This window comes from Hakea prostrata, chromosome 3 (assembly GCF_041222555.1).
Source record: "Hakea prostrata isolate BN-2017 chromosome 3, UWA_Hpros_2, whole genome shotgun sequence".
Lineage (NCBI taxonomy): Eukaryota > Viridiplantae > Streptophyta > Magnoliopsida > Proteales > Proteaceae > Hakea > Hakea prostrata.
Genome location: NC_142602.1, coordinates 8,407,706 through 8,423,260, shown reverse-complemented (window position 1 = coordinate 8,423,260; position 15,555 = coordinate 8,407,706). Strand labels below are relative to the sequence as shown.

The window sequence follows — 15,555 nt, the reverse complement described above, 5'->3', positions numbered from 1 at the left end:
TGCTAGGTACTGAGTTACAACCTTAAGCTAAAATTTGTCTGCGGTTTCTAGAATATTTATAATTTTAATGGACTTGCTGGGTCATCGAAATTAAGACCTGACTGCCTGTCCTAATTTGACATTTGGGAGAGTAGAAGTGGTTAGCATTGAGTGTTAGTGTTAATATTTTCTTGTCTATCTTCCTTTTGTTGCTTTTACCTATTTTCAACATCTGGCTTTTGGTTCCTAATAGGTTTCTGGTAAGCCATTGAAAGATCTTGCAACAGACCATTTTGTGCCAATTTTCGCAGTATGCATGGCATTATATTGTAGTAAGAGAAAGGAAAGTGAAAAAGGGGCTGGCGCTCTCCAGAGTTCACTTTTGTGTGTTGCTGAACTGACGGAACATGAACGAGACAAACTCATTAAAAGACATATGGTTTGTACTGACTATATTGAAATATTTTTCTCATTAAAAATTAATTATGCCATATGGATGCAGTGGTTGTTTAGGTTTACAAAATTTTCCTTTTTTCTTTAAATTCATGTCTTGCTGGATTTATGTTACGTTGGATGGTCTATGTTGCTGAAAACTCTTTACAGAAGTGCAGTAAATTGTTTATTAACATTCATAAAATGGTGCATATATCAGAAGTTTTGAATAACACCTCAATTATTCATGGACCTCTACTAATAATTTCCCTCATGAACATTGAGGAAACTTCAACCAAAAGAAAGGAAAGAAAAAGGATATAAACATAAAAAATTGTGGCATCATTTGTTTGCTAAATAAAAAGGGGTGGAAAAAATAAACATGTGGGACCTACATGTAGTGGGGTGGGGAGTAGAAAATGAAAGGAAAGGATTTTGTGGAAAAGAAGTAAATGTGGGACCCACATTTTATCATTTCCCTCACTTCTCCACAAAGTCTTACTAATTTAGTTGGACTTTTAAAGCTGGTGGGGTGAGAAAAGTAAGGTGCCATGTCAGCAGACTGCATTCCTTAAATCAAGGAAGCTTGTCTGCTGACTTTTCCACCCCATTGAACCAAACAACCCATGCTTTGGAATTTTGTGGAAAAGTTTACTTTTTCCACCCCTTTTTTTCTGCCCCACTTCAAATTCTTTCAAACAAACCATACCTAAGGGAAACTTAAGCCAATTAAAAGGAACTTGTGGTTCAAGTTCTTGCTACCTTTGCATGGTTTTTGGATATCCGTTTGTGCCTCTGACGTTTCTTACCCACATTGCAGTAATTGTTGGTGAACATGGACAGTAAAGTTGTGCATAACAGCATCCTTTTGTCCCCCATGTTTTGTCAATGGTACCACAGGATTGCTATGATTCTGATTTCATTTCCTGGGTCCTCTTCTTCTTCTTCCCTCTTTTTTTTTTTTTTTTGGTTGAAATCAATTACAAGATCTTCATACAAGGAAAAGCCCTTGAGGAGATCTGAACACTGAACAGGGTCTAACAGTGAAAAGTCAGATAGAAAAGAGAATAATTGATTAGCAGGAAAGAATTGAAGTGGGCTTCTTTCCAGAATAAGTCTAGAGTTGGGTTTTATGCCTGATGGGATTTAATATAATAGGCCATTTTTGTGGGCCTAAACTATGAGTAATTAAGTTGCATACGGAACTAGGTAATTTTGTTTCCCTTTTTATGTTTTAATTGATGGTTTGAACCAGTACTTCAGTTTAAGTTATTCTGGAATATTCTTTCTTTGGATAAAGAAATGTTCCCTTTTAAGTTGTAATTGACTTTTCTTGAGTCTACTTAAGTTTCCTAGTCAGGTTATGTTAAGGAATGGTTAGGCCTTCTTTTTTAGTGTAGGAGTCTATTTTTGAATCTTCATATGAGGTTGCGATGAGTAAGTATTGAAAAAGAATTGATACTTAAATTACCATTTTAAAAATTGCATGGTCTTTGTGAGAGCTATTCATTTTCCCTTCCCTTCCGAAGGAGTTTCGTCTCTCCCTATCAGTTGAATCATGCGCCAACCCTTGGTTCTTTATTTTATTTTATTAATTTTTTTGGGGGAGGGGGGGGGTTGGGTTTTAATCCTCTAAACCTGATGCCCTAGCTTCTCCTTTTGTGTTTAGTTTCCTCAAAGCCTAATTCCTCAGCTCATTTTCAGCACAAAACCCAACCTATTTCAATTGAGTTGACTCCTTGTTCTTCTGAAGTGCTTCAATCCTTTATATGATATATCTGTTCTGTTGGTTGCAGGTATCAATTGTCAGTTACATTCTTTCACTCGCGTCTTCTTCTTTAGAGCCGACGATTCCATTCTTTTCCCAGGACACAATTATGCTTGCAATACAGACAGTAGTTGATGGATTCTTGGAGATGTATAACCTCTCATTAGCTTCTACCATGTTTCACCTTTTCCATTATAAGAATCTAATGTATTAGGTGCTTACTTTGTTGGTTATGTTCACAGGGATAATCGTCCTGCAGACATTTGCATTGTTGATAAAATCAACATCTTTCGTCCTGACAGAGTATTTATGGTGATTATTTGTACTGATGTGTATCTTGATGAAAGCCTTCTTCTTCATTTTGTTGTGACGTAAGGTTAATGTGCAACCATGCAGTTTATACTACAGATGCATTACAGAGTTACTGAAGCAGTTCATTATAGACATAAATGTCACCGCTTGTCTGCAGTTCATGTGCTTATCAATGTAATCGGGCGTAGGGTAGTTGTTCCAAGCACTTCTTGGTAACTTCTTTCTCATATTTTGAAGAGTTTTTGTGGTATTGATAACTTCTTATGTATTTAAAACTCATACGAGTAGTACTTTCCATGTTCTTGGCTTGGATCATATTCTAATCCTCTTTCATGTATCGGTTGGAATGCAGTACTAGTGAATTTAAGTGTTGTTTTGCTTTCTAATTAGGCTGACTGATTGCATCCATGGTTCAATATTTTTACGAAACCTGTTGAAACTTCACAAAGTTTTGGTTGGGTGAAACAAAATGCTACTTCAAAAATTTCAGCCTTTTGGTCTTAAATTTCACAATTTTGGGAATTTCGGTTGAAATCTTGGTAAGTTTGGTAGTTAAGGAGACTCAAAAGGACTTACTCGACTTTTGTGGACAATTTCTTTTACTACACAACCCACCAGCCATACATGCTTACTAGTGAGTAGTGGCATCATTTGATTAGTGGGACTTCACTGTTTGGTGATCCATATCCTGTGATAGGTACCAAAGAACCTTTCACAATAGTTTCATCATGTACTATACAATTGTATTAGCTTTGGAGAGTATGATGTGATAATGTCCTTGAAAGATGTTTATTTAATTATGGGAAGTTTACACCTACCTCCCCTAAGATATGATGTAATTCCTCCAAAATAATTGGCATTTAACCCATGTTGTTAGAACTTATAGCTTTGTCACAGGTTTTGAAATCTCTCACAGCTTGCAACTGAAAGGGGACAGTTCCTGACACTGTTTCTGGGTTTCTTTTTGGGTTCCTATGAGGCATGAAGTTTCCGGAAAAACATCTAGATTTTTGGAGGAGAATTCTTCACAGCTTCGGGTTGTGCCCTGTTTTGGAGCATTTCTTTTTTGGGTCTGGGATTTTGCAAATTTCCCAGATGTATGAAGAATTTTTCTTGCTAATTAGAGCTGATTTTTTCAACCAGAAGTTGTGATATTTTATTTGCGATTGATTGAATTGAAATCTGTAGTCTGGCTTTTGAGTTGATGGATGAATTTTCTGGATTCTGCACAATTAATTTAAATGGTTTGCTGCTTTGATTGGTTCTGCAAAATTAATCTTGACTTTCTGATGCTTTGATTGGTTCTGCAAAAGAATATAGTTGGATTGGTTCTGAGGCTGTCCATATTAGATCTGCTAAAGCAGATTTTCTTTGTATGGTTTTGACCTATTTTGATTTAGTGGTTTGATTATCTTTTCCTGTTAAGAGATGTGGACAGCAGTAGTACTTGATGGCTGACGCTAAGACTGAAAATAAGAACACCATCACTGAGGTCTTATCATCTTCCTCCCATCGTCTTATTGAAACATAAATTTGAGGGTGCTACTAACTTCCATTAGTGGAGTAGAATTGTTAGGGTAGTAATTGTTGAAAGAGGGCAACAAGACCATTTGACCAAGAACTCTGATGCTAAAGACCCTGGGAAATGGTGGATGCCCATCTTTTGGGACAAATATGAACTCTATGGAGAAACCTATTGTGGATCTATTTTTCCATATTGATATTGTGAAAGAATTGTGGGAATGTTTGAATATACTATATTCTGGTCAGAACAACCTTTCCTGTATATGAGCTATCCCAGGAATTTTATAGAGTTGATTGGGAGGGTCATCATTTGATTCAATATTTTGTAGACTTAAGGAGGATGTGTTAAGAACTGGATTCCATACTTGCCCTTACATTTGATGTTACTGAGATTCAGAGCTGCATGAGCAACGTGCTTGTATGAGTTTTTAGGGGGGCTTGGGACGGAGTTTGATTTTGTAAGATCCCAAATCCTCAGTGGTGAGAAAGTGCCCACCTTATCTGACACCTTTTCACGAGTTCTCTGAGTCTCCAAGGAGAACTCTCATAATACTTCATCTGGTGATTGCCCTATTCACCAATAATCATGGAGCAAATTTTGGAAATACCTGTGGTTGCGGGGCTGCTGCCAAAAGAAAACCCCCAACCACTTCTCAGGAGTCTATAGATACACCAATTAAAACTTGTCATCACTGTGGTCGCCTGGGACATGACAAAGTCAACAGGGTTGCTAAATAGAACCAGAAAACAGTTACAGATCTGAAACTGAAGTATGGAAAGGAAACAAAATCTTAATCTACCACAGAAACCTAGCATTCTCCTCTCTTCTCTTATTTTTATTTCCAATACTATCCTCTAACACTCCCCATCAATCTGGAGCATAGAGATCAAATATGCCAAGCTTGTTACAAATGTAGTCGACCCTAAAGATTTTGTGAGCACATTAGGCAACTGTTCCCCTGTATGAACATGTTCTGGATAAATAAATCCTTCTTGCAGCTTCTCTCGAACAAAATGACAGTATACTTCTATATATTTTGTACGTTCATGAAACATTGGATTAGTAGCAATACAAATGGCCTCTAGTACACTATTGAGGCATCCATTTGATCATATGGAATTCAAGGACGAACAATATCTTGTGAAATAGTAATCTGAATAACAGCAATAAGGACATCATCATGGGTGGAAACAGAAACATCAGCAAAATAAGGTGTTGATGCGAAGGATGAAATTATTTATTTTTTAAAGTCAAATGAGTTAAATGCCAATAACCTTTCTGAGTATGAGAATGACCAACAAGCATACATTTTAGAGCGTTGGATCCAATTTAGTTAACCCAAGTCAAAGATCCCAAACACACGAGGAGGTAAAATAAACCAGGGAGCATGGAATAAATTTTGACCGAAACATGCGAAATTTCGCTCAAAATGCCTGAATATTTTCAAATCGAAACAAAACTGGGTAGATTTCGTTTTGGTACAATGTTTTGATTGAAATTTCGCAGGTTTCAACCATTTCCACGTCTATTTCCCAGCTAGGTTTCGACACTCCAGCTTGTTTTTCCTTGGTTTTTGTTGATTTCTATCTCATTTTCACCTAATTTCCAATACTCCTTTGCCTTCAAAAACCTCATGTGCTCCTCTTTTTCCTTCAAGCACCTCTTAAGCCACAACTTTTCATTGGCCCAAGCCCAAACTACAAAAGGAACTCCGTTGGCAACAAAATGTGAAGCATGAACCATACCCAACAATTCCAAACTTCCCATTATTGTCTTTTCGTTTTGTTCTGCCTTTAATGATGTTGTATTGCTTTGAAATTAAATATGTTTAGTCTAGGACTATGATCTATTATTGTGTTTTGTTAAACTTATTACTTGAATGATAACTTTTCAGTGGTTTTTTTTCCTTTTTTGGGCAAAATACTAATTCCATTGTGTTTGTTATGCTTTAACTAGGTAGGAGGCGAAAAATCAAATGAAATAGTGCTATATAAGGGCTGAAACCTGGTTTGAAATTTCAAAAAGAAAAAAATAAAAAAAGTACTAGGTTTCAAAATCTGGAGATTTAGGATTTTGGCTAGGTTTAAACCTGGCCTCAAAACCAAAACCTTAATCCTTGCCAAGGAGCAGATGGAAATAAAATGGAATAAGGAATTCTTCTTTTCAAAACAAAAGATGGCATTTGGTTAATTAAATAACAGGCAATTAACAATGCATTAACTCAAGTAGATTTATGCATCTTCATTTCAACCAACAAAGAACAAGCTACTTCTGTAAGGTGACCGTTTTTCCTCTCGGCAACTCCATTTTGTTATTGGGATGTAGGTAGTACATGACTAATGGAGGATGCCATTAGAAAACATGAAAGAACTAAAACGGTCCAAAAAGTACTGTTTTGCATTGTCAATACGAAGAATTTTAACCATAATGCCAAACTGAGTATGAATTTCTGCTATACAGTTACAAAAATATATCAAATGATTCAAAATGGTTATTTCATCAAATAAATTCAAGTAACCTTGGAAAAGTCATCCATGAAAGTAACAAAATATTTAAACCTAAAGTAGAAGCACAAGGGCAAGGACCCCAAACGTTAGAATGAACTAAGCAAAAGGATGGGAAGACCAATTAATCACATTGGGTCAATAGCTCACACAGTGAGGCTTCTCAAGCTGACAAGACTCACACTATAACTTGGAACCATGTTGAAGACGACTGTCTAATAATTTCAAAATCTGCAAAAGAAGGATATTCCAATCAATAATGAATTTGACGCACTAGAGAGATGCTTGAACAAACAATAAAAATAGATACAGCCCCCGAGACTCATGATCCTTACCAAACATGTCTACTTTGTCCTAAGTCCTGAAAGAGGCAAAAGCCAAGGAAAAAAGTGATAGAACAATTACATTCAGTTGTAAATTTATAAACAAACAATAAATTAAATGGCAAATCTAGTAAATAAAGGACCAATGATAGCTTAGGGATGGGGTAAGAGAAATAGTTCTAATGCCTTTAATAGTAACATCAGAACCATTTGCAAGGGTGACTGTGGAGTGGATGAACAAAAGGAAGAAACGATACCTGTAGTGCCAGTCATATGATCTGAGGCACCTAAACCAATGATCTAAGGCCGAGAGGTGGATGAAAGGTAGAATGTTGCATTACTTATTTGTATGGATGTGGTAGTAGATGGTTGGGACTAGGTTGCCTGAAAATGGGTGAGGCGAATAAAAACTTCTATAGACATCCTCACAGTTTTATCTTCATACTGTAGAGGTATAGAGGTGGTCTCTGTAGTTTAATAAGCTTGTCATAACAACAATGACATTTTGGTTAATAAAGTTATTGTAAGAACAAACACCATGAAATAGCGAATCAGGAAAGAGAAAAAGAAAAAAAACACACACACACACACACACAGATCTAACGTGGTTCACACACCGATGTGGTATGCTACGTCCACGGACGAAGAAGAGTTTTTCCACTATGTAGAAGAAGAATATAAGGAGATCTCACAACCAATCGCCAAGAACGGCGTTACAAGAACTCACACCCAAAACCCTAATAAAAAATCCCTAATCTCTTAAAAAAATGTGGTAGGCGAACATAAGATACATATATATAGACTCCCATCGACCCAAGCCCTCTGCTTCCACCACAGATCTCCGCAAAAAAAATCATTTGGGTTGCCCACCAAAATATGTTGGTGCAAGTCCATCTTCCAAATCGGGTACAAGAATTCGGGTATAAATAACAGTTATAATTCTAACAGCTTGGGCTTAGATGCAACTTGCAAAATTATTTTGGCTGATAGGAGTTGTTGATATGTTATTTAAAAGTTCAATGGTTAAAAATGGGATTACACAATACCTCAGGGAGGTATGTTTGACAATATGTATTAGATTTACTTTACGACTTGTTTAAAACTTCAGATTGCTCATTATTTATGTGGTTTAGCACTTAAACATTGTTTAGTTAATGGTATACTGCCAATGAACGGCGCCCAAAAAAAAACAAATTTTGAAACGATTTTTGCAATATGATCATTTACTCAGACATAAAATAGGATTTCCATGAAGTTTTTGGTCTTAATTTTGGATCAAATTGATCCACTGAAATACGGCATAGAAATGCCATGTTTTGGCAAAACCTCACCGAAATTTTAGGCAGGTAGGCCCGAAATACTGAAATGAGATGAAATTTTGACCTTGATTGCTTTGATTTCAAATTCGGTTAGCATTTTCAATGCAGTTTATTTTAGAAATATGAATGTTCACATGTGTTAAATTTATTTTCTATTTTGCAGCTATCTTTTCAACTTAATTGGACAATTTATCAGCTATGAACCTTTACAAGAGCAATGTTGTGTTATTTTATCTGCAATACTTGAAGTTTTCAGAAAAAACAGTTCTAAAGATGTCATGAATGTGCTAGGTGAACAACTGCAGGTATTCTACCTTTCCAATGCTTTCAATGCCTTTCTTATTGTTTGATTTTTCTTTGCTAACCTAAGCTCATACAATGCTGCAGTTTTTGGTATCAAAGTTGGTAGCATGTTGTATTCCTTCTGAAGATAATGGTGGACACTCTACGTTTCCTTCTCAAGTTGTACCTTTGCTTGGTCAATTAATTGTGGATTCTGATCCTTTATTGCATGAGTATATCAAGGTATGATTCTGTAACTTTCCAACCATAAACTGAAATTATTCTTGATGCTTGGGTTTCATAAAATAGAGTTGAACTTTAAGTTGTATTATTGAAGTTTTACATTTCTATGCTGGTTAGGAATTGGAACCCTTCCCCGATCTTGAATGCTTTGACTGGATACGAAGTTTCCATCAGGATTTGTGTAAAGCCTACTGCCCAAGAGAGCACTTTTTGAAGGTAAACCAGGATAGATACTGGGAATTCGATTTTGCTCCCTCTTATGCTATTAGTCTTTTATTCTTACATAAGTTGAATCACGTGCTTTGTAATTTTGAAGTTTGTTAGGAGAGCTTCCAAACTTCCGGAAAAATTGCTTTTGTGGAGGTTTGCACCGTTACTCTCTCATCTTGCTTGAATCTGTGCAGCTATTGAGTGCACTAGAGTGTGCTACCTTCTGTTAATTTTTTAAAATTAATTATTAATGCTTGTTTTTGCAGTCTTGATGAAATTCACAAAAAATTACTCAAGGGGGAGGTTATGCAGCAAGAAAAAAATGCGGAACATACTGTTGGGCAGTTTAATATCTGGGAATGTGAACCTGAAGTTGTTTCTGCTGCCTGGTCGCTAGTCCGCATTTGCAGTTCTAATAATGCTAGCAAAATAGGAGAACTGGTGTCTGATTTCGTTTCTCGTGTAAGTTTTAGCTTGTATTTTTGGTAGTTTAAGAACTTTCAAATTTTGGACTCAGACATTTCCTCTACCTTGTTATCAATGTTTGCAGGTTGGTATTGGGGATCCTCACTTGGTTGTTTTACACTTGCCTGAGGTTATATCACCAACACCTTTTTTTCGGCCAGTAAGTCAGGGTAGTATTACAAAAATCAGTTCTATTGCTGACGGTGGTGTGTCAGAAGAGCTTCTGGTAACTCTTATAAGGCTGTTAAAGAAGTATCTATTGGATGATACCGTGAAGATAATTGATATAGCTTCACAAGCTCTCCAGGCAAGCCACAACTGTTTTAGTTTAATTGGCTTCTTGTCAAGGTCATCATATGCTTCCTTACCAATTGGATAAATAAAAGTAGTTGCATACACAGACACACCATATGTGTAAGCGATTCATTTTATATCTATTTTAAGTTCTAAAGCTCAGGTCCTACCAGCCAACGACCTTGATTGTCTTGGTTTTAACCATATCTCAATTGGAATCTGGTATATCTCCAGTTTAACTCGAACCTTGGTTTTGAGGTACAGAAGTAGTGTTTTCCCAGATTCTTATTGTCTATTTTTGAACCAAATCCTTGCATTGGTTCATGTAGAGAACACTAAAAATTTACCTGTGGTTTTGACCAAGTTTTATGGTATATATTATTCTTGGACATGGTGTCAAGTATGGTCCGACCGGAATGTAACTCCAATATTAATCAAAAACCAGATTTAAGTTGTCATGGATTTGTTGGAAAGTTTTCATAATTGATTAAGCTTAATTTGGTGTGCACGAATGCTGTTTGAAATTGCTCTGGATGGAAATAAATTATTACACATCAAAATAATTTTAGAACGAACACTAAGAAATCATGAACAGAAACATAAACAAATCGAAGGAACACAAAGATTTAAAATCCCAAACAGAAACAGAAACATAAACAAATTGAAGGAACACAAAGATTTGACATAGTACACGCACCAACTTGGTGTGCTAAGTCCACGAGCAAAGAAGAACTTTCACCATGAAGGAAGAATATTACAATGGAGATCTCAACCCAAATTCCCAGAACTGTGTTACAAAACTTTCACCCACAACCCTAGGACAAAAATACCAAATCTGTCAATGAGCTAATTGGAGAACATAGGGTACATATTTATAGATTTTAATTGGGTAAATGGCTCAACCCATCGGGTTGGGTCATAACATACCTAGCCCTTTGCTTCCGTTACAGATCTCGTGAATTGGGTTGTTCGTGTAGCTGACAAAAATATGTCGGTGCGGGTCCATCTTTGAAATTGGGTACAAGAATTCAGGTCACAACATAACAAAACCCTTTTACCAATCTTTTGGTTTTAGTAATTTTTTCTTGAAGTCTTGGATTTGAGAAAACTACACTTGAAAATTGCACCTTCTACCAAAAATCTAGTTTTTGTTTGTGAACCGGGGTTAACTTGTTATCCTTCAACACTTCTCATTTTTAATTATTTTATTGGAGTTAAATATGGCGAGTCTGTTTATTTATGAATAAAATATGAAGTAGATGAATTTACTTAGATGACATTTTGCATATAAGGTGCTTGTCCTGGTTTTGAGCCAAGATTCCACAAGCTTTCTATGGGGATAAGTGAATTTATATAGGTTTTCCATTTGAATGCGAACTACCAAAATATGACTGAAATGGGTTAAAATGTTGCATTGATTAAACTTCCTCTTCAGCTCATCCTGGTTTGTTAGGAACCAAGATATCTCCATTGAAAGCTGCAGTTTCGTTTGAGATTTATGCCTGTGATCTACACAGAATAGCATAAGTATGTATATATATTATCTACAAAATGGAGTATGGTGTGACAACTTGGTTTCAAACCTGGCTTGCTCAGCCAAAAAACTTAGTTGGACTGAAATCTTTGGATTTTGGTGCTTTCTTTTTGGGTTGGATAAAAGCCAGGTTTTTGTGGGTAGCGTACTTGATGTAGTCCTAGATTGGAGACCAACTAGGTGCCAATATTCAAGATCTAGGATGAGCTATGTTTGGTCAAGCAGGTCAAAACAGGGGGTGGACCTACTAGAGCTAGGGTCAGGTTACTGTTAGATTTACTTGCTTGGCTGTTAGATTCAGTCAATTTAATGCCTGGGTAGCTTCTAGTTGAGGTTATAGTTTTCGCCTGAGTGTGTGGAATACTGAATTTTAAGTTTTCAGAAAATTAGGCTCTTGACTTCTAGGTTTTGCACAAAAGATTTGAGTGAATCTAGGTCTTGGAAATTGAATTTGGGGATGGGGCTTGTCAAGTAATGAGGGGTTTATGGGCTTTATTTGGTTCACATTTGGGTGGCTGGTTTGGGCTCGGCAGCTTTAGGTTGATGCAATCTAGGTCTCAGTGGAGGGAATGGGCAGCAAGTTGGTTGAGTGAAGTAGTTTTCTGCGAAGGCTGTGGAGGTTTTTTTATTTTATTGAAAACGAGAAACTAAATATTCGATATTCAAGCAAAAGTTACATGTGGATCCTTGGTATACTACCTGAAGGGTGCTTTCTGTTGTACTGCCAAGGACAGGATATGGCCTAGGAAGGTAACAAAAGTTGGGGAGTTACATAATGAAACATTATTGGCTAAGAGTTTACAGATCTCCAAATGATCGGGTCCTATGTAGTATGGCCTAGCTTCACAAGGTCCAGGTAGTAGTTTCTGCAAAGAAGGTAACTCCAAAGGACTAAACGAACTTCCAGCTTTAATCCTGCCACCACTTATGGGCCAAAAACCAGTCCCAAGATTAATACTTCCTGAAGTTAATACAGTTCTCCCCATACTCATAGTTGAGCATTTTCCCCTATGTACAAGGTAAAATTGTCCACCTTCCTTCAGGTAAGCTTGAAGCAGCTACCTGCCATGATGAACAAAGTTTCAGTCGGAACCGCAGGCGGAAGAGAAGAACAAAGAGCCTACTGTTTTTGGCTGAAAATTGTTCATATTTACATTTTATAGTACTAATTCCCTGAAGATCTTTAACTGAGAGACACAGTGGGTAATTTGGCTTAATAAGATTTAAAACCTGAGGTTTGGCATGGCACAATATAATCTAATTTCTCATTCTCCAAATGTAATAGCAGCTTGTCATGATTATTTGAGAATCTAGGTTAAAGTACCCACATCCCATTTGTGCATATAAGTATATAACACTATTGAAGGCAAAATTCCGCAGGAGAGGAGAAAATAAATGAGTTCATTCTGATACCAAGAGGACCATTAGCCAGATGTGTTTGGTCCTTGAACAATAAAAGAAAAGGTGAGGTTAAAGATTCCGGATCCCTTAAGCAGAAATAAGAAGTGGTGTCCACATTTGACCACCTTGCCATATACACTTTTACTTGGAGACAATAATTCAGAAGTCTCCAAAAGAAAACTTTAGACTTAGGTAGATAACTTAGTTTCCAGAATAAAATCCACCACCTGCGAGATTGGGAGGGGCAATGTGTAATAGGTAATTGAGATCTTACTGGGTGTTTAGTAGAAAAAACTCCATTCGTGGTAAGTTTAAATGTCCTTTCACAGGTGAATCAGAAATTATCTGAGCAAAGTGTGTTGGTAAAGCCTGTAGGAGTTCATGTGCATCCCATCTACAGTTGTCAATAAAATCAGAGTCCAAAGAGGACCGAGAAGAGGAAATCGAAGACTCCGGTAAGCATAAAGAAGAGGTCGAGTAACCCTTGGATCAAACCGTAAAAAAGTTAAAGAACCATTCCTAATAACCTGAATAACCCTCCCTTTCAGGGTTTGAGATCAAGGTAAGACTATTCCAAATTCTGGAACTTCTTATCTTTTGAATATGTGGGTCAAAAATAGATGAATGATGGAAATGCTTTCCCTAAATTACCCTGGCGCAAATTGACTCGGGTTCAGAATTAAGTCTCCAAGCATGTTTTATAAGAAGGGTTGATTATGATTGAGGGATTTCCTGAAGCCAATTTCCCATGGTGAAATGGGGAGACATGTTTGATCCCAGCTCACTAAAGAAGGGTTAGAAGATTTACCTGAATTCGTATTCCAAAACCTACAAGCCAATGAATCCAATTTGAGGCAAATCTGTTTTGGAATACTAACAGAAGGCGTATAATAAGTAGGGAAACTAAAACCCTACGTCCAGCAAGGAGAGGCAGGCCAGTTAGCCTTTCATCCCTGTAGTCTAGAAAAGATTTTGCTGTAAGGAAAAATCACTGACTTTTGACTTGGAAAAAAACAACTTAGTGCTGAGATAGATACTTTTTGAATCCATTTCAAGGATCCCAATAGATTTGCAATTACTTGTTTTTGAGATCCACCAAAACATTAGCACTAATTTGAATTCCACTTTTCTGGAAGTATAACCCTTGATAATTACTTCAAACAGGTAATTTGATTGAAAAATGAGGGACTTGAATGACATTAACATGGTCAAGCAACCTAATTGCAGTTGACCTAAGCTGACTATAAAATAAGGTCAGTTCTAGCCTTGTTCTGACCCTAGTAGAGAGGTGGATCTCTGAGAAAGAGAAGGAGAAAGAGGGGTCAATAAAGAGGTGCCAACTCCTGTTTTTATTTTATTTTTTTATTTTTTTGCACTTGTAGACCAACACCTGATGTAGTTTCTAGTAGCTAACATTACCAATCCTTGATTGGATGAGTTATCTTGGTTTTCTTTAATATATTCTTCCATGTTATCAGTTAATCTCTGCACCTGGTTTTCTTTAATATATTCTTCCATATTATCGGTTAATCTCTGCTCATTACTTGTATTCCCTGTTATTCTATTGCTTTTATCATTTACTGCTTGATTGCTGTTCCGATGTTTCTATTTTTCAGCATGTTTTCAAACTCTGTGATCTTTTAATTCAAACTTGTGGACATAAAAGAGATGATTTCCCCCCCTTACCTCTGAAATTGGATTTGAACTAGTTCTACTTAATCATTTTTGCAAACTAAGGATTTTCATGTTTTTAAACTAGTATTTGATGGTTTTGTTTCAGTGTCCTGTTATTTATTTCCCATGCTATATTTTTCAGTTATGAACAACACACTTTTTAACTTAGAATTTATTGCAACTAGGGAATCCTTTCAACTGAAAGGGGACAAGCAGCTCTGTTGTCTTGTGGTGAATATGAGAGGTCTCTTATTGAGGTAAAAATTTAAATATCTGTACTTTTTAGCAATCGTATATTTGTCATTTACGAATTGGGGAACACAAGTGTGTGCATGTGTTCATTCCTGTTATATTGATTTATATTTTGATGCTTCTGTCATTGCAGGTTCACTCAAAGGGTGTCAACATGGAACTGGTTGAGAAGTTTCTTTCGATTTTGGAAATAAAATCTAACGGTAGACCATAGTTGTCTTAGATCCTTTTTCTTGCACTTACATTGAATGTTCAATTGGCACATAATAGTTTTCTTGCCCTAAATTTCTAGGTGTCAAAGGGGCCTTGCTAATTGTAGTTATGTACGCATTTATGCCACAGAGTATGAAGTTTTATCTTCTAACTCTATTTTCACTAATTTGACATTGTAGAAACAGTCTAAGCTCTATTAGTTTTTGAAGTTTTGGTCTATAAGAGTCGTGGATGCCTATTGGACCCCTTGGACCTAGTTATTAGGTTTTATTCTACTGAGAGTCAATGACAAAGTTTTTTCTTTGGATGAATAAATTTATATTAAACGGTAGAGAACAAAGGAAACAAGTTCTTTAAGAGGGAGATTGAAAAGAAGAGCTAAGACCCCAGGAGACAACAATGAGCCTGTTCCTTGGGGTATCATCAACAGGGGGATGGGGTAGCTAACAGTCTAGAAGATACATCAAAATAGATGGCATTTCAAATCATGTCTATAGTGCTGGATTTGGAAGTCCATCTCCGAAGATTTCGCTCCCACCAAAATGATGAATAGAGGCACAAGACCAATCACGAGCGAAACCATAGGATCGTCTCGACTTGGGCTAGATGGAAGCGAGGGCTTTTCCCTAGATAGATCTGAAGAAAGGGCAACAAAAGAAAAGGTGCTCAATATCCTCCAAGGTGTTCCAACAAAGGATGCAAGTTGGGGGAAGCTGGGATATGGCGGCCAATAAGGAAGGATTGGGCGGGTAGGACGTGGTTAAGAGCTCTCCAATGGGTAAGGGAGTGGCGGGGTATGAAACCTTTGAACCAAACCAAGGGACC

The 15,555-nt window shown here is 36.8% G+C and overlaps 1 protein-coding gene across 7 annotated transcripts in view; it reads left to right on the top strand.

Moving 5' to 3' along the window:
* The window catches only part of ATM (Serine/Threonine-kinase ATM-like protein), a 103,220-nt gene that overhangs the window by 47,172 nt on the left and 40,493 nt on the right, over positions 1 to 15,555 (top strand). For all 7 annotated transcript variants that reach the window (XM_089148784.1, XM_089148782.1, XM_089148783.1 and 4 more), the window contains 12 exons: positions 233 to 418; positions 2,208 to 2,329; positions 2,422 to 2,491; positions 2,576 to 2,703; positions 8,326 to 8,467; positions 8,550 to 8,687; positions 8,805 to 8,903; positions 9,004 to 9,050; positions 9,164 to 9,359; positions 9,448 to 9,669; positions 14,451 to 14,522; positions 14,651 to 14,720. In XM_089148784.1, coding sequence (XP_089004910.1) covers positions 233 to 418; positions 2,208 to 2,329; positions 2,422 to 2,491; positions 2,576 to 2,703; positions 8,326 to 8,467; positions 8,550 to 8,687; positions 8,805 to 8,903; positions 9,004 to 9,050; positions 9,164 to 9,359; positions 9,448 to 9,669; positions 14,451 to 14,522; positions 14,651 to 14,720 — 1,492 coding nt within the window. The remainder of the gene's footprint in view (positions 1 to 232; positions 419 to 2,207; positions 2,330 to 2,421; positions 2,492 to 2,575; positions 2,704 to 8,325; positions 8,468 to 8,549; positions 8,688 to 8,804; positions 8,904 to 9,003; positions 9,051 to 9,163; positions 9,360 to 9,447; positions 9,670 to 14,450; positions 14,523 to 14,650; positions 14,721 to 15,555) is intronic.